General features: G+C 40.0%; 6 protein-coding genes and 1 non-coding gene across 9 annotated transcripts; 3 read left to right on the top strand and 4 right to left on the bottom strand.

Annotated features, from left to right (window-relative positions):
* LOC108074115 (uncharacterized) lies at positions 1-689 on the bottom strand. Its single transcript, XM_017166014.3, has 2 exons — positions 569-689; positions 1-223 (listed from the first exon to the last, which is right to left on the bottom strand). The coding sequence occupies exons 1-2, from the start codon at positions 661-663 to the stop codon at positions 10-12; spliced, it is 309 nt and encodes a 102-aa protein (XP_017021503.1). The 5' UTR covers positions 664-689; the 3' UTR covers positions 1-9.
* A 1,007-nt stretch (positions 690-1,696) lies between these two features.
* Lip3 (Lipase 3) lies at positions 1,697-3,056 on the top strand. The gene is made up of 3 exons (XM_017165917.3): positions 1,697-1,780; positions 1,845-2,564; positions 2,636-3,056. The coding sequence occupies exons 1-3, from the start codon at positions 1,697-1,699 to the stop codon at positions 3,014-3,016; spliced, it is 1,185 nt and encodes a 394-aa protein (XP_017021406.1). The 3' UTR covers positions 3,017-3,056.
* Positions 3,057-3,809: 753 nt separating this feature from the next.
* mthl12 (methuselah-like 12) lies at positions 3,810-7,590 on the bottom strand. The gene is made up of 5 exons (XM_070286231.1): positions 7,324-7,590; positions 6,916-7,167; positions 6,689-6,860; positions 4,370-4,584; positions 3,810-3,838 (listed from the first exon to the last, which is right to left on the bottom strand). The coding sequence occupies exons 1-5, from the start codon at positions 7,400-7,402 to the stop codon at positions 3,810-3,812; spliced, it is 747 nt and encodes a 248-aa protein (XP_070142332.1). The 5' UTR covers positions 7,403-7,590.
* Positions 7,591-8,582: 992 nt separating this feature from the next.
* On the bottom strand, positions 8,583-9,363 carry CheA87a (Chemosensory protein A 87a). Its single transcript, XM_017165991.3, has 2 exons — positions 9,136-9,363; positions 8,583-9,077 (listed from the first exon to the last, which is right to left on the bottom strand). Exons 1-2 carry the CDS (start codon positions 9,361-9,363, stop codon positions 8,757-8,759), a joined length of 549 nt encoding a protein of 182 aa, XP_017021480.1. The 3' UTR covers positions 8,583-8,756.
* Positions 9,364-9,504: 141 nt separating this feature from the next.
* On the bottom strand, positions 9,505-14,263 carry Dic1 (Dicarboxylate carrier 1). 2 transcript variants are annotated; one of them, XM_017165987.3, is made up of 3 exons: positions 13,973-14,263; positions 10,650-11,069; positions 9,505-10,570 (listed from the first exon to the last, which is right to left on the bottom strand). In XM_017165987.3, the coding sequence occupies exons 2-3, from the start codon at positions 11,048-11,050 to the stop codon at positions 10,126-10,128; spliced, it is 846 nt and encodes a 281-aa protein (XP_017021476.1). In that variant the 5' UTR covers positions 11,051-11,069; positions 13,973-14,263; the 3' UTR covers positions 9,505-10,125. The 2 variants fall into 2 exon arrangements, with proteins under 2 accessions (XP_017021476.1, XP_017021477.1); XM_017165988.3 differs by lacking the exon at positions 13,973-14,263 and adding an exon at positions 11,129-11,369.
* Elp6 (Elongator complex protein 6) lies at positions 12,006-17,399 on the top strand. Of its 2 annotated transcripts, none has more exons than XM_017165989.3 (2): positions 12,006-12,161; positions 16,544-17,399. In XM_017165989.3, the coding sequence occupies exon 2, from the start codon at positions 16,566-16,568 to the stop codon at positions 17,319-17,321; it is 756 nt and encodes a 251-aa protein (XP_017021478.1). In that variant the 5' UTR covers positions 12,006-12,161; positions 16,544-16,565; the 3' UTR covers positions 17,322-17,399. The 2 variants fall into 2 exon arrangements, with proteins under 2 accessions (XP_017021478.1, XP_017021479.1); XM_017165990.3 differs by lacking the exon at positions 12,006-12,161 and adding an exon at positions 15,038-15,146.
* Positions 15,969-16,042, top strand: TRNAI-AAU (transfer RNA isoleucine (anticodon AAU)). The gene has a single exon. It is a non-coding gene; the product is annotated as a tRNA-Ile (tRNA).
* Positions 17,400-22,031: the final 4,632 nt, after the last annotated feature.

Below are 22,031 nucleotides of genomic sequence, written 5' to 3'. Positions count from 1 at the left end.
TATTTAACTCTATTGCTCCTTTTTGGGCTCCGGCTTCTTCTCTGAATCCTCCAGCAGCTGGTTAAGACGTTCATCTGTCAGGGGCTCCTTGCTGTTGAAAAGTTTCTCAATCTCGGCCCGCTCGTCTTCAGGTATATCCTTGGCATACTGCTTGGCCAGCTCCTCTAGACGCTGTTGATTCTTCTTCAGATGCCCGGGTAGCCAGAATATGGTTTGAACCATTCTAAAACAGAAATGGAGAATATTATAAGATGTAGGTGGTTCTGAATTTAAATTAAAATTAATTTTAATACTTAGATATTAAAGAAAATTCCTAACAAACTTACTAATAAAGTCTTCAAAGGTTCCCCTTTTGGCAAATTACTTTCTTAAATATATTTTATTTTTAATATTTAGTTCTCAGAGCTCCTTGGAGATTTTTAATCAGGGAATATAATAATATTATAATTTAATTATAATATTAGTTTGCTTAGATTTGTTTTTGTTTTAAAGACTTTGAAAAACAGAGCAATGACAAATACGAAAATTTAAAAATTGTAACTAATACAAAATACTTATATATCCTTACTTAAGCAATATAAATCCGCAAAGGGCCAGAAGCAAACACAGCCCAGATGTCTTAATCATCGTCCAGTAGTCGACCAGAACTTGTTGGTGCTTCATCCTGGAAATATCTCTTGCCTCCACTCGTGACTAAATTAAAACCTCAACTGTCATGTGTGGCCATTGCGACAGGGCCACATCTTCACGGCCGCTACATTGACAATGTTGTGGCCACGTCGTCAGGGGCAGCAGGACCAAGGGATACGTGTATTAAATACCAGGCGACAGACCAATCACATATGGTCACTATAAATCAATAATCCGTTTGTCCTGATTTGATGACCCGGCAAGACAGGAGACAGGAGCTGACCTGTTAACTGGTAAAGACACACAGGTAACTCAATGTTGCAGCAACATGTTGCTGCTGTTGGCGTGTGAAGTCGACCATTTTTGCAGATGGTTTTGTTTTCATTTACTATCGCTTTTTCTATTTTTAACAGTTATCTTTTAAGAGATTTTGGCGTATTTAGAAAATATAGGTAATAATGATAAAGCTAATTAATAGGAATACACTGCGGTATACCCTTATTTAAATTGCTAAATTTGCTAGAAAAGCGAATTGTTTTCATTACTCATATTGGTTTCTTTTTTTTTTAATTTTATAAAATTTTTTGCACAGTAAAATATATAAATGTTAAAGGTAAACTATATAAAAATATTTGAATGTTAATCTTTGTTTTTAAACATGATTTTTTAATAAATACTAGAGCAAAAACTTTTATGTGTAAAAAAAAAATTGCTTTTTTTTTTGGGAATTTCCCACAATAAACGCCTAAGAAATACGCCCCATTTCTTCTTACAAAAACTGGGTATCAAAATAATTGGAAACGATAATGAAATCAGCAGACTGGTTAGGAGGGGGTCTCGCTTTTTTTTATTTAGATTGTAAATTAGAATCCCGCGATTTCAATCAGAACAAGGAGCTGATTAGGCACATGCGTATCTATCTCTCCTATATATTTCCCTGATTTCTTGGGGGGCTGTGACCGGCTAGCCAATAAATCTGATTGCGGGCGACTATCACCGTATAGATAGTGGTCAAGAGGACGCTATAAAAGCCTCAATCCCAAGGCATTCAGACCACAGTTCTGCAATGAGAGGAGTAACACTAAAAGTAACCATATTATTGGTCGGTTTGGGCCTTGTTTTGGCCGGCCAGCGGCCCATCTCGGATTGCGTAAGAACTATATAAATATATATATAAACCAGGATAAAAACTAATTCTGGATTTATCTTTCCAGGGTGAGCGTATCGAGGATGATGGCTACCCGATGGAGCGTCATAAGGTCGTCACTAGTGACAGCTACATTCTGACGATGCACCGCATCCCGTATTCCCCCAAGACGGGCGATAGTGACAACCGCCCGGTGGCCTTCCTCATGCACGGAATGCTTAGCTCTTCCTCCGACTGGGTGCTGATGGGTCCCGAGAGGTCCTTGGCGTACCAGCTGGCCGATGCTGGCTACGATGTTTGGATGGGCAATGCCCGAGGCAACACCTACTCCAAGGCCCATCAGTTCTGGCCCACATTCTGGCAGATCTTCTGGAACTTCAGCTGGAACGAGATCGGCATCTATGATGTCCCGGCCATGATTGATTACGTTTTGAAGGAGACTGGCCAGGAGAAGCTTCAGTATGTGGGTCACTCGCAGGGCACCACTGTCTACCTGGTGATGGTGTCTGAGAAGCCCGAGTACAACGACAAGATCAAGTCAGCTCACCTCCTGGGACCCGCCGCTTACATGGGTAACATGAAGAGCCCCATGACCCGTGCCTTCGCCCCCATCCTGGGCCAGCCTAATGCCATCGTCGAGCTGTGCGGATCCATGGAGTTCATGCCCAGCAACAAGTTCAAGCAGGACATGGGCATCGAGATGTGCCAGGCCACGTCGCCCTATGCTGATATGTGCGCCAACGAGATCTTCCTGATCGGAGGCTACGATTCCGAGCAGCTGGACTATGTGAGTACCTCGAAATTAAGCTAAGCCAGTATATTAAGAGCTAACGAACCTTTTCTCTTTCCCTGTTTTAGGATCTTTTGGAACACATTAAGGCCACCTCACCGGCTGGTGCCTCCGTTAACCAGAATCTGCACTTCTGCCAGGAGTACAACTCGGGCATGTTCCGCAAATTCGACTACACTGTTCTCCGCAATCCCTTGGAGTATGGCAGCTACTTCCCCCCGAATTACAAGCTAAAGAACGCCAAGGCACCAGTTCTACTGTACTATGGAGCCAACGACTGGATGTGCGATGTGAGCGATGTGCGTAAGCTGAGAGACGAACTGCCCAACATGGCTTTGGATTACTTGGTGCCCTTCGAGAAGTGGGCCCATCTGGACTTTATCTGGGGCACTGAGGCCCGGAAATATGTGTACGACGAGGTCCTGAAGCAGATGCAGATCTACGAATAGGTCTATTCTTTACTGGAATAAAATGAACATATAACAGGGACATTAGCTATCATTTTGCTTTGGTCAAATGAAAATTCATAATACTTATGTCTATTCCGAAATAGTCTTGATCCTAGGCGTTACATGTCCAGCGAGATGATAGTTATCCTGCCGCAGAGAGCTAGCTATATATTTTTTATACCCTTGCAGAGTATTATAATTTCAGTCAGAAGTTTGCAACGCAGTGAAGGAGACCTTTCCAACCCTATAAAGTATATATATTCTTGATCAGCATCAACAGCCGAGTCGATCTAGCCATGTCCGTCTGTCCGTCTGTCTGTTTCTACGCAAACTAGTCCCTCAGTTTTAAAGCTATCTGAATGAAACTTTGCATATAGTCTTCTAAATACTCTCACTGCTATATATGTCGGAACGGGCCGGATCGGACGACTATATCATATATATATAGCTGCCATACAAATGTTTGATATATTTTTGAAAAAAAATTATAACTTGGGTGTTTTTCAAAATTGTTGCATCATTTTTGGGATATGGCCATTTTATATTATTCCAGCATTTGCGTTTTGAGTTCAGAAAGAACTCATCAATTTTATATTATTTGATAGCACCCGAGACGCCAATCTCAGGAGGACTTTGCTCTCATTTCTGGCTTTTAAAAAATGAACAACAAACATACAATACGATAATAAGTCAATAAACAGTTATTACAAGAAATCTAATTACATCTAACTTACAAAAATATTATTAGATCCGAATTAATTAATGTCAATTGAGTAATTTATCATTAATCCAGTCAGATGTCATTTTCTCCGTTTCCGAAAACTGTGTAAAGATTAATAGGTTTATAAAAAATCTTTAATAATCGTGCCCTCACCTTTCCAAAAGAAGCCTGAGAGTACTGCGCTTCAGGACAAACATAATGAAAATAATAATGCCGATGCAAGAATCACAGTATTCACATATAGTTATAAGATAATTCAAATCAGCAAAGATTGAAGTTAAGCGAAAGCTCCACTGAATGTCCATAACGATGAAGAGACTTGCAAACATTCTTAACCTGTGATCGGATTGTGGAAAACTCAAGTCACATGATATTTATGTTAAAATAGATCTTACGTGTGCATTCGCGAGTTTATCTTCCTTGCCCTCTCGTCCTGGTCGGAGAAGTGCCTCAGTGAGAGTTTTACCCTTATGATGCTGATAGTGGTCAAAATAATATAGATTGTATTTATTGCCATTAGTATTACCAACGACGTTAAAATAATTCTGCTAAAATAATTATCGACCCCTAAAAATAAGAAAAATATTCTTGGATTTTTTGTGCAAGAAATAATAATACTAACAAAAACCTACCCAAATAATCACAGTTTTCCCAACCAATATGGGACACCCAATCCACCTTGTTGGGATCGCTATCCCAAATCTGATCGATTAGGAAAGGTACTCCCGTCAGGATAGCTGCCGATCCCCAGGCAAAGGTGCTGTAGGCCCCGAAGCTATATTCAGACTCAACTCGATTGACCGATGTAAAGCCTCTCCACAACTGATGGCTCAAAGCCAAGAGCCAACTGAATTTGGCGATGATAAAATAAATCATGGTGTAACCTGTAAATTGAGGATAAAACAATACATTTACATTCCATTTATTTAAATTATAAAACAACATGCATACCTTGTAAAACGCACAACTGGAAATGAATTGGACCTTCTTCCAGCAATGGAAAGAAAAAATGCATAAACGAAGCTGTCATGTAACAGATGAAGCACTTTCCGTGCAGATTCCGGAGCTTCTTTAAGTGAAGATACACTGCGATTGTGAGAACCAAGAAAACTTCTGAAAGGTACAGGACTACATATTTGAAAGATTAGAGGACTGCAAGTTCTTCAAGTAACTCCACTTACGCTCTTTCTGTCCTGGTTTCAGTGATAGGGAGCTCTCATTATACAATTCATGATGGAAGGCAGCAACAAAGGAGTCTGTGTTGCCTGAAGTAAACTGATTTGGATGGAGACAGTCATATCCCCTGAAGTAAAACATGTTCAAACTATTGAGCAGTATACTGCCGTTCTAAGGATATCAAATTAGCTATAGAAGCATGGAACAAAAAGAAGGACTAACCGCGAATAATGTGTACTTCTCATCTCCCCAAAGATCATTAAACCGAAGTCGATCTCTCAACACGATAAAATCTTTTAGCAAGTTCGTTTCTACCACAGATCCATTGATGAGTGTCACGTTAAGGAAGGGATTGATTTTAGCCAACTCCTCCATCAAACCATCTGTGCATTTACTATTGGGTTCATCCCAATCTTTAAAGCGACAACAGATCCATATGCATGGCTTAAGTTGGCAGACACATCCTCGTAGGTGGCTCTTCACAGTTTCATTATAATTCAACTCCGTTGTTATGTAGTCATATTGGCCAGTCAAGTATTCAGGAACCTCGATGTCCTGGTATAGATATGAGCCATTTTGTAGCCTCAGCCAAGACGATATATTCACAGTTTCTAAGAAGTGACATCCAGGAATATCCGGCTTCGTTGCTGGCAGGATAATAAGCTCCACAAATATTCCGAAAATAAAAGAATACAGCTCCATTTTATGGTGCAACAAAATCAACGGGCAAAAATTCTCGACTAATTCCCAATCAGATGGGTGAATGGGTTTAAATAGCTTTCTAAAAAGCAACCACTTTGAAAATAAATACAGAATAAAATGCTTTGCTATCAATACTCCCTCGGAAATATAATTTTATTAGCGATTCTTAACGAGAAATTCTGTTGTTCTTGGGGGTATTTGGCGCCTTGAGGGATCTCAGTCCTTATCAGAGAACCCTGAAGGTTTATATATTATAGAATATTAATTGTATGTATTACATAATTTGAATTCCAGCGGAACAAACGTTTCCTCAGCAAAAGTTGATAGGAGAGAGTGCTCCCATTTTGTATGTGCAACTTTTGTAGTACTCTCCAAAATCCTATGAAATAGGTATTTAGTATTATCTTAAGTAAACGCGACTTATATAATAAAATCTAAGCGAATGAAGTTAAATATATTACAAAATTTCCTACCAACTCATTTTTAAAAATAATTAAAATTAAAAAATCACATTAATTTCAATTATCAAAAAGCTCAAGCTATGACTAGGTAATACCAAATAATAAAAAACACTTCAGTAAGTATTCAAAAATTCACACTTATATTTTTTCGGGTCGCTTTAAAATTAGATTAAATCCAAAATTTCAAAATAAGTAATTAGACTTTTGGCTCCTAGAAAATCCAGAAAGATCAGAATTGCACAAAAGAAAGTTGAATATAATGTAATGCCAGTAAATAATTATTGGTCCGCTTTTAGTGGCTTCTATTTCGTATATTGTATAAGTACAAATAGGGATATGACAAAATCTCGAATTATCGTGGATACCTTACCTTTCCTTAAGAAGATTAAGAGTGCTGCGCTTCAGGACAAACAGAACAAAAATAAAAATCCCGATGCAAGAATCACAGTACTGACATATCATTATTAGATAGTTCCAATGAGCCAAGAATGAAGTAAAGCGAAGACTCCACTGTATGTCCATGACAATGAAGAGACTTGCAAACATTCTAAACCTGTGATCGGATTGTGGGAAAATTAAGTCTCATGATATTAATGTTGAACTAGATCTTACGTTTGCGTTCTAGAGTTCAGGTTCCTTGCCCTCTCGTCCTGGTCAGAGAAGTGCCTCAGTGAGAGTTTTACTCGTATAATGCTGATAGTGGTCAATATAAACAGGGTTGTATTCAGTGCTACTAGTATTACCATCAGCACAAAAATAATGTAGGTTAAATAAGACCCGAACCCTGAATATAAAGAAAATTCTTATTTTGGATTACTTGTGCAATAAAAAAAGCCTACTCTTAAAATCACAGTTTTCCCAACCAATACCGGACACCCATTGCAAATTGTTGGGATCGCCATCCCAAATCTGATCAATCAGAAAAGGTACTCCGATCAGGACAGCAGCCGATCCCCAGGCGAAGATGCTGTAGGCTCCGAAGCTATATTCAGATTCAACTCGGTTGACCGAAGAAAAGCCTCTCCACAACTGATGGCTTAATGCCAAGAGCCACGAGAATTTGGCGAATAAGAAATAGTTCAAGAAGTAACCTGCAATTTGAGGACGAAACAATAAATTTAAACCTAATAACAGTTTTTTCTTATTGTATTTAAGTACCTGTGAATATGTACCAACAATAGTTAGTTGCCATTGCTAATATGTTTCCATACTTTAAATTTATTAAAAATTTTAAACAACAAGCATACCTTGTAGGGCGCACAACTTCAAAGGAAATGGGCCATCTTCCAGCAATTGATGGAAAACATACATAAACGAAGTCATCATGTAACATATGAAGCACTTTCCATGCAAATTCCTGAGCTTTTTTAAGTAGAAATACACTGCGATTGTGAGAACCAAGAAAAATTCTGAAAGACAAATGACTGCAGATTTATTAGGAAATGATAAGAGGACGAGAAGTACTTCAAGTGGCCATATAGTAACTATTCTTACCCACTTTATATCCTGGTATCATTAATGGTGGCTCTTCAAAATACAAACTACGATGGAAGGCAGCCACAAAGGACTCTGTATTGACTGAAGTAAACTGATTCGGATGGAGACAGTCATATCCCCTAAAATTGACCGTGTCCGTACTATAAAACAGTACACTCCCGTTCTAAAGATATTAAGTTAGTTAAAGAAGCACAGAATAGAAAGAAGGACTAACCTCGTTTAATGTGTACTTATCTCTTCTCCAAGAATCAAACAACCGCGTTCGATCTCTCAACACGATAAAATCCTTTAACAAGTTCCTTTTCACCACTGATCCATTGATGAGTGACACTTTAAGGAACACTATTAAGAACCATCAGTGCATTTGCCATTGGACACATCCCAATCTTTATAGCGACAGCAGATCCATATGCAAGGTTTTAGGTGGCAAATACATCCTCGTAGGTGGCTTCTTACTCCTAGTCTTAGTCTCTTCTCCGTTGTTATATAATCATATTGGCCAGTCAAGTGGACTGGAATTTTGAGGTCCTGGTATAGATATGAGCCATTTTGTAGCCTCTGACTAGACGTTATATTCACAGTTTCTAGGAAGTGGCATCCGGGAATATCCGCTTTTGCTGTTTGCAGGATAATAAGAACCAAAAAGGCACCGAAAAATATAGACTGATCCTGCATTTTGCTTCAAAACACAACCGACTGTTACAGTTTCTCGACTAATTCAAAAACTGCTTGGTGTTCGAGTATATATACGTTTTCCGAAAGCGACTTTTTTAAAAAACAACTAAATTTGAATTCAATTTATATGTCATATTGCTTTTTATCGATGAAAAATATTTGATTTATTAGTTGGGTTTCAAGGCGAGTCAGCTTGCATTTATCGGATAACCCATAAGGGACTTACTCGATAAGCAATTTATTTACTCCAGAGGAAAATATATTATAGAGGTCTTCACGTTTTAAAACTTACACATTTCAATGTGGGAAATATTAAGTATATATATTACATCACTTAATATCAAAGTATTGCCGATGGTTATTTTATTTTTTAGAAAAGTAAGAATGTTTAAAATCAAGTTTAAGATAACGTTGCCCCGAAGTATTTAAACAACGTGATGTTGAAGCCAATGCTGTACTGGTTAATTTTCAACAAGTGAAAAATATAAAGTATACATATACGCAATGGTTATTCCTTCATTTCCAGCTCTGCCATGTATTCCAGCTTGATGTGGTCATTGTGTAGAAGCCTAGAGGTAATACGGTAGTATCCGGGTATAAGGAGCTTCTTCAACAGGTGCACGTCCATTGGATAGTCCTCCAGCTGATAGTGCTCCGGAGGCAGGGGACAGGTGTTAGGGTGCGGGGCATTCGAGTACTCCTTGAGCTCGTTGTACAAGAACTCCTTATAGTAGGTCTTCATGACGTCGCAAACTCCCAGATCGGGCAAGTCCAGGATTTCTTCGTACTCCTCATCATGTCCGTCAGCTCGTGAGATGGTAAAGTGTATCTATAAAAAGATAGGATATGGTTAATAATTGTCATATCCTTTATTTGCTATCTCTTACCGTCCAGTCGTTGTCGATGGTTACATGTTGTTTCAGATCTCCGCTTACTTTCAGCACACCCTCTTCAAACTCGGCGATCCGCAGATGGCTTTGCAGGTCCTCTTTTTTCTCGACCACCTTCTCCAGCTTGTACAGCCTCAGTGTTCTTTTCGCTCCAACCTCGTTAGGATTAATGAAAAGGAGGACTGTTGCCAGCACCAACAGGTACCCAAACGAAGGGGAAGCCATTTCTGATTCTAGCACACCGACTGTTGCGGCTTTATAAGGCTCGCTAGCGGAGATTGTCAGCAGATCAAATTGCCGCTTGTTCCGGAAATGCAATTAATCGGGGGTGTCCCCGGATATGGTGTAAATGATATCTAAATGCCATTAATTTTGGTTTGTTTTATTCAATTATTGCATGGCAGTCTTAACACATTAAGCAACAACAAGCAGATGCTCACCAATTGGTAAATAATTAAAGTTAATTGCTAACAGCACGGCAATGACGACGAAGTACGATCGAGCGAAACTTAAACCTTCATGCCCTAAAAATGATATATTACGATGAGTCCATGCACAGTTCTATAGGGACATATTTTAACTTATTTAAACATTTTGTTTCGACCTGTTTTACAATTTATAAACTTAACAAATTTCAAGCTAAATTGATGTATAAAAGCAAGCGGTTTTTATTTCTACACTCAATGAACATTCGACGGATTTTGATACAAGTACTTTAGTCTTACATAATATATATGCCTATAATCCTTTAGCGAACAATCTCATTAAATAATTTTGGGCATGAAAGTCTGAAATGCCGGCCACGTATATCTATAAGTAATTCGCAACAATAAAAGCATAAAAGTTAACAACTTGAACTGGCTAAAGCTAAGCTATGTGTTGTAGTGAACAAATTGCAGCTGGAATGTTACCATTGCTCAAAGGGAATCTGTCAGCCAGCCATGGGAGAGAATTATTGCCTAATCAGGGACTCCGCCGTCATCCCGACTATCTTGCTTCGTAGCCAAAGTTGAGTCGCAGCTGCTCGAGGAACACGAACGTGATGATCGTGTGGGGTCCCAGACGCACGAAGGCCGGAACATAGCCCTTGAAGAAGCCAAGAGGGCCCAACTTCGCCGTGTGCTTGACCACATCCCACAGGCCATTGTACTCTCCAGGCTTGGCGTTCATCGATCGGGTCTTCAGCACGTCCAGCGGCTGGGTCATTGTGGTGGCTATCGTACCGGCCACCAGTGAGGCAGTAAAGTGCGTCACCAGGTTATCCTTAAAATAGGGCGTGGACAGCAGATAGACCTTTGTCTGGTCGTAGAAGGCGATCTGGCCGATGGTCATCATGATGCCACGGGCCGTTGCAGTAGTGGCGCCAGAGAAGAGTCGCGTAAATCCCTCTTGTTGATATACTTTTATTAGGCCGTCCAAGGCGTGCTTGTAGCTGTAAAGAGAGAAGCGGAGGATTAGTTAGGTTGATTCATATCTTTAGATTATTTAATATGTTTGATAGGGAGACCTACTTGCGACGCTGCTCCACGGGCAGCTTGACGTCATTCTGCATGCGCACGTTGACCATGTCCGCCGGAGTGCCCACGATTCCGCCAAAGAGTCCGGATAGTCCTGCTAGGCCCACCTTGCCGACAAAGGAGTCCGTGTTAATGTGCTCCTTGCCCACCTCGTAGACGCCGAAGCGGGTGGTGGAGTATGTCATCTGGCGAAGCATCGAGGCGGAGAGGCCATTGTAGAAAGCAAGCACTCCCTGTTCCCGGGCGATCTTCGGGAGGAGCTGCAACACCGACAGCTTGCCCTGTTGCGTCTGCAGTGTGACCTTGATGAGGTCCAGGGGATGGGTGACCATGGCAGCGCCTACGCTGGCCAACCCGCCAAAGTACCACCTCGATTTCCGGTCCTGTTTGCTCATCTTGGCTCTTAACTCTTACCTGTAAGATGGTGGAAATAAATCGTTAATAAACCAATTAGTTGGAAACTCTTCTTTTACCTAAGTATGTGTATAAAAAAGGTGGTTCAGCGTTAAGGAAGAGGCGGCATTTTCAGTGGGCGGCGAAGTGTTATGTCATAGCGGTGGAATGATAAGGAACTGAATTAAAGGACGCATCGGAAACAGCTGAGAGTTTGCGCGAAAGCTTAGCTCAACAAGCTTTTTGACTGTTACATGAAAGGTAGCTGTTATCTTGGGAGTAGTTTCGCAAATTTTTTAGGGGTTTTGTTTTGGAAAAGTTGTAAAAATTGTTTTTTAAATTAATATTCCATATGCTACTTTTCCTATATGTGAAAAGAACAAAAACAACCTGATATGCACACTACATTTTTAAGTAAATCTAGAAAGTAAAGGTATCTTTAAATCTACTGGACCACAGTTTTGAAATTTGGAACATAACTTCTTTAACTAATTTTGGAGGTACTCCGTCGGCCTTTTTTTAATTTTTATTTTTTTTTATTTATTTTATTTACCAAAGTAAATTAATTTTTTAGTTAAAATTAGGGATTTTGGCTTCCAATTTTATAAAATATAGGGAAACAATTATAAAATAATAACACCACGTGAGTGTCTCGAATGCATTAAATGTTTTTTTAATCGGATGATTCTGCAGGCAGTTAAGAATGTACACAGCTAACCAACTTTTTTTTTAATGGGGATACAGGGAAAGCCCTATAACTCTTAAACCTCTAAATATTATTTAATACAAAATTAAACAAAAAATAGTTCTAATGTTGTGTTATTTTATGGCATTTAATTCCTTAAGCTAGCTTTAGCCGTTTCGCCGCAAAAATTTTTTGAAAAGTGGTCCGTTTTGCACCGAATTAACCAAAACCAAAGCTCGGCGTGCGCCTAACAGCACTTTTTAGCGTGCTGGAAGCTCGCCCAAACAGCTGTTCAAGCGATTTTTTGGTCACACTAGCACCAACATGTTTTTCATTTTATGTCAAAATTTTATATTTGTTTCGTAAACTATACCAATAAAGTGGAAAAGTGCCTGCCTGTGAAAAGCTTCTGAGATCCACATATCCGAGTGAGTAATTGGCGCGATAATTCAAAGCCCGCGAGCTTGCGCAACAAGTCGCCAACATTGTTGCCGGCCAGCGTCTCTTCCTGCGATCTGCGATTTTTTTTGCAAGGCGTCTCTCGTTTCTGTTTACATGTAGCTTTCCGCATTTTGTATTTGTTTATAATGGTCAGCGGATTGGTTTTTAAATTGTGCATGAGATAACCATCGAGGAATTTGGGCCATCGGAATAACAACAACAATTGGAGAGCCAGAGCTGCAAAAGTTTAGCTATCTGTTTTGTATACCCTTTGTTTGTGGGAGAGATTACCGACTAGTTCGTGCGATTTGTAATCATTGTTTGCTTCCCTTGTTTTACGTGATTTCTTATAAAAATACTCTTGGAAAAACACATAAAGAATCTTAACTTTTAAAAATTTTAACTTGGATTTTTTATAAAACCCACTATTTCTTAGCAAAATAAATTTAAATAGTTTTAAAAATGGATTCATAGTTAAATTCTTCATGTGACCTATTTTTCTAATTTTTTATTTGTATTTACTTATAACATAAAAAAAAAAAAATAATTAAATTCTCAATGGCTTTATCTCTTTATTAAATCAGAAATCACAATTTAGGAACTTCTAGGGATTTATCATTCTAATTCCCAAATAGGCTCGGCGAATTTATATTATTTGTTATTGAAGTAACTAAAGTGCTAAGATAATAAATCTTTTTCTCAAGGCAAGTCAAGTCAATTGTTAATATACTATAATAATAAAAAATTTGAAAAGAGTAGCTAGGAAATTTGACATTTTTAGTGCGATATTAGGAATAATGCCCGCATTCAAGAAAGATGGATTTATTCTTTCAAATTCTATCCAACATTCAACTAAAAATTTCATGAAATTCAAGGATAAGCCTAAATGCTTTTTATATGGTTTTCCTTAGTATCGAATCAATAACAAATTGCTCTGCGGACTCGGTTTTACAGCCAAATTCAAGGGCTTATGTGCTCCAGTAGTAATTGTATCGATATCGGTCGAATGACTTAATATAAAGATTGTTTTGTACACCAGAGACCCGGGGTAAAAAAATCTTTATGGGGGTGGCTGTTCTCCCGTCCTTATCAACTTTGGACCCGGTTACCGGGTCGTATTTATAGATAGATAACATGTTTACCATCGATTCGAAATCCCGGTACACAACATTATTGCTAGCATGTGTTTTCCGTTTCTGTTTTTCTGGCCCGCCCGCGTTTATTTATTCAATTACTATTTTTGTTTGGGAACCGCCACGTGCGTCTATTGCTTCATAAATTATATGCAGAAGCAAGGCAGAAGATTTCTGCCAAACAGTTCTCTTTTTGTTTTGTTTTATTCTCGTTTTTTTTCTGCTTTAATTTTATCTGAATTTAAAAATGAGTGGCCGGTGGTCAAAGTCGAATTAATAACGAATATCACATGATCAGCTGCCATATAAAAAGTTGTTTTCCTTTCATAATCGAGCCCCCCAAAAAAAAAGAGCAAAGCTGATAATGGATTTTACCACTTATAAACAGCTGATTTCTGGGTAGATTTTATATGATTCGGGGTGATCAGAAAACATTCAAGGCTTAGCAGAGACACATCGCGTGATAATTGACTGATCCGTCTCGTCCGACGACACATTATCTCTCGACTTTCTGTGTGTTTGCCCATTTTGAAGCCGCATGTTTGCCTTGCAAATTGAATAATAAACTGACACTGCAATTGCAATTGCTAAACTGCAATTGAATCAAAAAAGGCGGTGGCGGAGAGTGACAGAGGAGGAGCGGCCACAGCTGATGGCATATTTACCTTGAACGAGAAACGGTGTCGCTGGTTTTCCTGGTGCTTTTCGGTTGTCTGATTTCCGCGAAGAAAACTATTTAATAAGTTTATAATTTTTTTCGGCACACCGGGAGAGAGCGCGAGAGACGGGCACAGAGAACAAGAGACCTCAGCACGTCATCGTCATCGCTGTCCACACAAACTGGTCTCGTCTGGGCTTTGGGAATGGAGAAGGGGTTTGGTCAGGGGCAGCTGCTGCTGCTGGAGGCGAACGAAACGCAAAGCTTGAGCACCGAAAGCGGACTGATCGCCGCCGTCGACAGCGCGCCAGATCCCACACAACTCACAACTGCCGGCAGTCGACCCTACACTCGACAACAAATCGGGTGAAAATAAAGGGTGAAAATTGCAACATTAATTAGAAATGTTTTAAATTTTATAAACAGACAAGTTTTTTGTGTAGAAATTATTTAAGATAGATGTAGATATATATAGATATAGATTATTTGATAGAGATATAGAGATAGTAGAATTATTAACATTAATTCATTCACATGATTTACATAAAATTTAAAGAAATATTTTAATTTTAATTTAATAAAAAAAAAAATTATTAAACTATGTATGTAGATACAGACATTTTAAAAAAGAAATTATTAAAATTTTAATTCAATTCTATGTTAATTTTTCTATTTTTCTAAAAGAACTAAGTTCAATGTATATTTTCGTTAAATTTTACAAAATTATTTTAAGATTTGTTTAATATTTTCTTCTTTTGTTACAAAATTAAAGGACATAGATAACTAGTTTTCTTACATTTTTAAAGACAATTTAGGCATTACCTTTAACTTTGTTTATAATCAAAACTTATTTGAAGTAATTCGTGGACTTTCCAATTTCTTTGAGTGTTCATATGCGCTCTGGATTTGACTCACGGGTCCCTTTTTATCGCCCGGTCAAGGCGGTCATGTCGGAAGTGCTCTGCTGCCGGCACTGGGTGCTGGGTCTGGAACTGGGACTGGGACAGTGACGGTGACGGTGACTGTGCCTGGGATTGGCTTATGTGGAATCGGGATCGGTTTAGTTAGTTGCTGGTCGGCGGTCAACAGAGCGACACTGTGAGAGAGCGGCGAGAGAGAAAGTGAGAGAACGGGAGAGTGATCTAAGAGAGTCGATTAAACAACAAACAACAAACCAACCGGTGAGAGTTTTTTATTGAAACCGCTCTCCGAGCTGTGTGGGTGTGTGTGTGTTTAGAAGATACCTTCACAAGAACTCATAATACATGGAATACGGTGTAATTGCAGACTTTGTAGAATACCCATTCACCTATCTCACTTTCCATTGACCGTTATAATTCTCCCAGTGCCATGACCACGGTTTTCCATGCCAAAACATTTATGTAATTGCATGAAAATCCGGACATGTGCCGACCCAAAATAATTTCAAGGCAAAGGGCATTAATCACGGCACTCTATATTTCCCTCTAATTAATGACATTTCCATCGAACGCTTTTATTCCCCTAATTAGTTGGTAGTTTCTAAGCTCGATTTCTTCACCAACCGAGCGTGTAATGCACTTTGAAGTCAAGGTTTAATTAGAATGTTTTTGTTTGCCTGCACTGCAAATACTTTACCAGCGGAAAATCTGCTGCGAAGCCCAGATATGGGGAATAATGGGGGATAATGCCGTGATAAGAACTCACAGCCACCTTATCGCGAAAATGATGGGGCAAATATTGCACCGGCTATTATTAACAGCATGCTTAAAACTAATTTAAATATTTTCGAGCACGTTGCTAGTCCATGTCCCTCCATTAACACCTTTTAGCAACTCTAGATAAAGTGTTAAATTTTGATTAAATACAATACAATGGAACTGTGGTGTTGCAGCGGAACAAACGAGGTTCTGAGTGCTTCAAAAATAACCCCCAGAAGCTCTGATAGAAAGCTTTCGTCTCAGAATAGGGGATTCCCAAAAGCTTTGCGGCTCAAGTGGGCCTTTGCCGACGCCTAACACATCGGCCCATTAGCTCAGCTGGTTAGAGCGTCGTGCTAATAACGCGAAGGTCGCGGGTTCGATCCCCTCATGGGCCAGAAATAAGTTTTTGTTTATTTTTTTTTTAAACTTATAATTTAAGCCAATTAAAGAGAAAATGCAAAAATATTCTCTGTCTATAAAGATGAGAGCGAAGACCTGAGTTCTACACAAATAAATTGGTTCTTTCAGTGATTTTTGTATTTATGTTTGGCTCTTTATTAATTTCCCATGATTAATTACGGCGTGGGCAAAGCGTAGTTAATACTCTTTGTTTTCAAAGACACGTATGCCGCTGACAGCAATGATGAAGTGACAAGATGGAAATTCCCTTCTTAGTTATTTCCCCTACCTAATTTGGGCTAATAAATTTCAAGTTGTTGGCCCCGGTCAAGTCGAGTGTTTTTAACCTCTTCGACTTGGCTGGCCACGTGACCCGCCGCAAAAAGAAGACCAAAAAATAAAAAAATAAACGGAATACTGCGCACTTAATTAATTGAACTCCGCAGATGACATTTACAAATTGACCCAAGGCTGTTTTTTTTTCTGCGTCATTATAGATCCCCTAGCGCAGTTGAAACAATGGCCACCTCAGTGCTGCTAGCCTGTGGCCTCAATGAGCAGAAGTTACCGGGATTCGTGCACATCAGCGAGGAGTCCAATGTAGACGGCAGCTTCCTGATTAGCTGCATCCTGGGTCAGAGGCTGCGCATATCCAACGCGGGGACCCTGATAGTCTGCCTGCAGCACCACTACCAGCACTATTTCAATGCCGGCATGAGGCTGGGCTACAACACCAATATTTTCCAAGGCAAGACCCTCGGCGTAATCGATGTTCTAAGCGACATGGCCGGCGAGGGATTGACCTCCAAGTGGTTACGCCGACCCGATGGCCAGACATTGACCGAGCAGCTGGTGGAGGATATTCGTGTCCAGGTGGAGAGCAACTACTCCAGCCGGAATAGCTATACTGTGCTGATCGACAACCTCTCCATACTGTTCAATCTGGGAGCCACGAAACTGCAGGTCCAGCAGTTCTGCCAGGATCTAGCCGCCCTCGCCAAGGAGCGCGACAATCTGACGGTCATCACTAAACTCAGCAACAGCGACATCTACCAGCTGACGGACAATAACGTGGCCAAGCTGGGCCAGGTGCGAATCCAGGTGTTGCGGTTAAAGAGCGGCGTGTTTCGGGAGGTGGACGGCAAGCTGCTGATCGAGCGGGTTCTGGACGAGGGTAACTATGCCTGCGAGGAGACGCGCAAGGAGGTGCTCTACAAGGTCAACGATCGCAACGTCAAGGTCTTTACGCCAGGCGAAATCGGGGTCAAGGTCTAGAATAGGGTTCGCGTCTGAATTATTTTATGAATTTTAAATAAAGCCATTTTTTGTATATTCTGAGAATTGTCAGCCAAAGGTTTCTTTGTATTCTTGTGAAGTTTCATGGCGCTTCTTACCAACTCACCTCTTGATTTTTTGGTTTCTTGGTATTTTATGGCAGAGATTTAATATGAGCTAATTAGCATTTCAGGTACGTGTCAAAGGCAAGCTTTTTAGGGAATTATTGGAAAGTGAAATGAGCTAAGCCAAGTATGAGAGCGTAGACCAATATTAAATTAAGAATGAAAATCTCTGATGCCTCAAATTTCACAAAAGTTTAATGGATATAATGCTTTAATTGTAACCAAGTGGTCATACTCCCTCGATGGCCATTGCGACGTTCAATCTAATTGCTTTTTTTCGTATTTTATCTGCTCGCATCTGTTGACGTCACTGGCGATGGCGAAATAATGATGAATTTATGTCTGGTCACGATCAATAAGGAGCCAGTACAAGCGACTTGGAGGCGGTAACCCGAGTCAGCGACAGAAAAGTTTGGCCGCAACTCGGATAAGTCGTAGGCCCACATAAACGCCAAATGACGCCGTCGACAATAAAAGAAGGCAATTGAATTTTACCAAACCACGCAGCAGAAAGTTGATTAACAACGCTTGGGTCTGGGTCTCTGCCAAAAATGTGCTTCGGTTGCAGAACTTTGTTTTTATTTTGTTTTGGGTCCACTTCGGGGAAGGATTTATTTATATCTGTTTTTTTCCTGAATGAGATTGAGTTTGGCCAGGACCTTGAAAACGGCTTTCCAGTTTGTTAATTACTAGAAATACTTTGTGACAGACTTTGATGGAGATTTTCCGCAGGAAATTTGATATTTTCTGTGGTTTGCGAGACGATGAGTTAATGTCTGGACTTGAAAAATGTTGATTTTATTTAAATGCCAGTAATTTCCAGCATCACATTCCCAGACACTTGTGGCAAGTGTTTATTGTCGCCCCGCCCGCTCACCCCGGGTGCCACAAATTTGTTTTCACTCATTTAGCATTCGCCTCGCAAACTGTCGCCGGAGTAAGCCGGGCGTAAATCGGGAATTGCATTTAGCGGTGGCACACGAACGCCGAGATATGGCCCCCTAAACAAACCCAGCAGATGACTTAATTAATTACGCAAATGCTTTTTGTTCACCCGAGCGCTAAATGTCACTTATTGAAAGTTATCGCGATGCGGAGCGCCGTCGGGACATTGGAGTCAATCGCAGGATATGCTTTAAAATTCAAGATTGTCGGGGTGAACGTGAGAGCGAATTCGAAGAGTAAAAACACCCGACGAAGCGGAAGTTAAGCAATATATACACTGAGCTATAAAGGTTTTCTTACAAACTTATAGAAAGAAAATAAATATTTTAGGGTTTATAAACACTAAAACAGATACAAAAATACTTTAAGACTTGATATACTTGTATATAAACTTTTTTCCATATTTTCCTACTGGAACGATTTTTTCCGGGTGCAGGATAAGGGGTGAACGAGGGGGGCAAATCCAATTGCCAGTTTGTCCTTCGCCGCATCGACGGGAGCAGCTAAAGGGAAGATGAACTGAAAGTAATGATGGGCAACAAAAAAAGAAAAGAAAGCCGTATTCTCGCATGAAGTACGAAAGGATGTTACATTGTGAGTGCTTAGGACACGCCCCTTTTACGAACATGTCCCCTGTTAATGACAGTGCCGCATACGAGTTTTGTTGCATACTTTCGGGCCAGCGCCGGAAATGAGGATTTGGGAAATACACTCACAGTTCGTTATGTGCAGCATTCTGTCGAGATCACATACATATGTATGTGTAGGTATGTATTATTTGGGGCATCGCCATTGATGACAAAAGCGAGAACGCAAAAAAGGGCAAAAATTGCGCGCAAGCCATAATTTATTCACATAGGAGCATCATAAACATAAATTCGGCTCGCTGGCCTCCGTCCTTTCATCAATGATAATAACGTCGCATTTGTGGGGGTCCAGGCTAAAAAATGGGCCAGCCAGCGAGTACAATGACCAACCGAAGGAACACACAGACACCTACGTCATCGTCCACACAGCCCCACTCTCCTTAAAAAATTATCGAAAAAAATGCACCCTTCTTCGCTGGCAAAAAGGGGCATCAATACTTTTAAGGTTGCCAGCTGATATGAGGCCATATCTTTCGATTTTCAACGCCATTGTATCGCGCGCTGAATTATCGTCAGCCACTCTCTTGCTAAAGTCTTATTTTTGCCTTCGCCACACATGGCGTATGTGTAATATTTACTTACACCACACACACACTCGCTTTAAAGTACAAAACAACAAGAAAGTATTGAAGCTGCTTTTAGCTGCTTTTGACAACGTGAGCTGTCTTGTCTAGGAGGATTATGGAAAGTTGTTTAAAGGAGTTGAGCAACGAAGCTATAAATAAAATATCAAAGTGCCGGATGAAACAAGCAGTCTGTTAGTTCAAATGTCGAATTGGCAGAGATTTTTAAATCTTTTACTTTTTCACAGAATTATAAGCTTAAATTAAAGTATTTTAAACAAATTTCAAGCAAATGTAGGTAAGTTATGTGGTGTCGAGCCACAATTTGCCCTTAATATGTGTCTTATGAATAAACTATTTAAATAACTCAAGGATAAACTCAAAAGCACGTTCATTATTCATAAACTATCTCTTAGAAATTATGCAAAAAATCCTTGAAATGTCAGCTTCAATTAAAGACAGAGAAACTATTTTTGCATGTGTTGATATCGAAACTTTTGCCAAATTACATTTTTTTTCTCAACATTTTAGTTTAATTTTATTTCGTGCAGGAAAATGCAGAAGACGTAGCAGACAGAGATAGAAACGCAACGAAATGTGCTTGCAATTTTACTAATTCAATATGAACATTTGAGTCCTGTGCCAGCGAAGAACGGAATTGTCAACTGTTTTGTGTCCTTTGTGAGCGCCCTCCCTCCGGTTAGAAACTTTTTCATGGCTCCGCTCGTTGCGCTTCCTTTCGTTTGGCCACGGTTCCGCTTCCGGGGAAGCAATTAAAGATACATTTTCAGCCAAATGAGCGCTAACGAATTTAATAATTTCCATTCAAATGCCGCCACCGAATGGCAACCAATGCCAGCGAAGCCACTGGTGCGCAAAAATGTCCCGATTTCGCAAGGATTTAGATTAAATAACAGGCCGAAATGTTGGCACCGCAATACCTACCGCTTTCATTAGGACACCTAATTTATAGGTGCAGTAATCGCATTTCAACGCTTTTGCCGCAAAAGTGGCTGCTAAACCGAAAAACATTCAAATTGATTACGTTGCGTATACGCCACATTGGCACTCCGGCTTTTCGCCGCTCAAATATTGTAGGCTGACAGTTTTGATACCCAGTACTTGTACGAGGGACGGGTATATTTTTATAGTATAAAACAGGGATAAATATGGATATTTTGAATTATTAATATATCGGATTTTGGGAAATTCTTTTACTCCAAAAATTAAGTTTTTCCAGGCAGAAATCTTTCAGAAATAAATTGAAAATACATATCTTATCAGACTCCAAGCTAAGTATTCTATGGCCAGGACATCCTCTATAAATGCTTGGTTATTCGAGCCGCGCCATCTAATGTGGGCTGTGTGCCATGATTATGCGGTTGGGTGGCTTTTGCGTGGGGCGTGTGCCCTGCGCACCTTTAAGCCACGTTAAGTGCTCGCACCTACACAACACGGCTGCGGGGCTCAAATTGAAAACTCAACCCAAATGGCGTGACAATCAACCCGGCCAAACAATTACCAATTTCGACATGCACAGTCAGACATGGACGTTTCCGTGCCATAAAAGCGCCCGAGGATAACATAGAAAGATACAATATTGATGGCTCGTTACCAGCAAATTGTATAAAAATCCCATGCCATCCCTCGCCGTCTTTGCTTTATTTGCTGAAACACTTTTTATGGCTTGGCCGGCTGTCATAAAGATGCCTTCGACATTGGACACTGGACACTGGTCATGACCATGAGCCAGAGATCTGCTGTGGCCAACATAGGGGTCAGGATTCAGGGGCAAGTGGCTATTGTCAATTGGCTCTCGGTAGTGATGGAAGAGCTTGTCCTTTTATCCTTTTATTACATACAAATTTTCAAAAATGTGCACGAAGTAAAGCATCAGCTCTTGAACATTTTTCAAGTAGCTTTTAGTTCAAACTTTCAGAAATTCCAATGAATCTGAAATAATACGAATTGTTCTGTTTGCTTTTGATAACTTTAGACAAATCTTCTGAATTTATATTCCGTATCTACATAGATACCTTTCATTATTTGTCTTGTATCGATGGCAACAGCACGTGGCTAGTGCAAATGCGAGTGCACAGAATGTTTCTCGGAGCAACAATGGAACGTTGATTGGAATTTGCATATACTTTTAAACCAGATCAGCCGGCATTTAGAGCCGCACGCGGAGAAACTGATACTCTGCTAGCACGTAGCCTACCTACCCGTTGTTATCTTTCCTGTTTGCTGACCTTTGCTGTCCGGAATCCTTAAGCAGTTCTGCGAAGCGTCCATAAAACAGTCACTTATATAATGCTTGAGTTTTTGCGTTTGATAAGCATTTGTTGGGCGGAATTCTGCTAAAATTATGTTCAGCCGGATACCTTTAATTACGGTACGTTGCTGTTGTGGTGGCCACCTTCTGCTGACTGC

This window comes from Drosophila kikkawai, chromosome 3R (assembly GCF_030179895.1).
Source record: "Drosophila kikkawai strain 14028-0561.14 chromosome 3R, DkikHiC1v2, whole genome shotgun sequence".
Taxonomy (NCBI): Eukaryota; Metazoa; Arthropoda; class Insecta; order Diptera; family Drosophilidae; genus Drosophila; species Drosophila kikkawai.
This window is presented reverse-complemented; position numbering and strand designations above follow the sequence as displayed.

Coding starts and splice junctions, on each gene's coding strand:
- LOC108074115 (XM_017166014.3), bottom strand. CDS start 663: ATGAAGCACCAACAAGTTCTGGTCGACTACTGGACGATGATTAAGACA. Junction 224..568: donor TGCGGATTTATATTGCTTAA/GTAAGGATATAT, acceptor TTTCTGTTTTAG/AATGGTTCAAACCATATTCT.
- Lip3 (XM_017165917.3), top strand. CDS start 1,697: ATGAGAGGAGTAACACTAAAAGTAACCATATTATTGGTCGGTTTGGGC. Junction 1,781..1,844: donor AGCGGCCCATCTCGGATTGC/GTAAGAACTATA, acceptor TTATCTTTCCAG/GGTGAGCGTATCGAGGATGA. Junction 2,565..2,635: donor ATTCCGAGCAGCTGGACTAT/GTGAGTACCTCG, acceptor TCCCTGTTTTAG/GATCTTTTGGAACACATTAA.
- mthl12 (XM_070286231.1), bottom strand. CDS start 7,402: ATGATGACTTCGTTTATGTATGTTTTCCATCAATTGCTGGAAGATGGC. Junction 4,585..6,688: donor CTGAACTCTAGAACGCAAAC/GTAAGATCTAGT, acceptor CGCCAAATTCAG/TTGGCTCTTGGCTTTGAGCC. Junction 3,839..4,369: donor GGAAAACTGTGATTATTTGG/GTAGGTTTTTGT, acceptor ATCTTTACACAG/TTTTCGGAAACGGAGAAAAT.
- CheA87a (XM_017165991.3), bottom strand. CDS start 9,363: ATGGCTTCCCCTTCGTTTGGGTACCTGTTGGTGCTGGCAACAGTCCTC. Junction 9,078..9,135: donor CCATCGACAACGACTGGACG/GTAAGAGATAGC, acceptor ATCTTTTTATAG/ATACACTTTACCATCTCACG.
- Dic1 (XM_017165987.3), bottom strand. CDS start 11,050: ATGAGCAAACAGGACCGGAAATCGAGGTGGTACTTTGGCGGGTTGGCC. Junction 10,571..10,649: donor CCCGTGGAGCAGCGTCGCAA/GTAGGTCTCCCT, acceptor CTCTCTTTACAG/CTACAAGCACGCCTTGGACG.
- Elp6 (XM_017165989.3), top strand. CDS start 16,566: ATGGCCACCTCAGTGCTGCTAGCCTGTGGCCTCAATGAGCAGAAGTTA.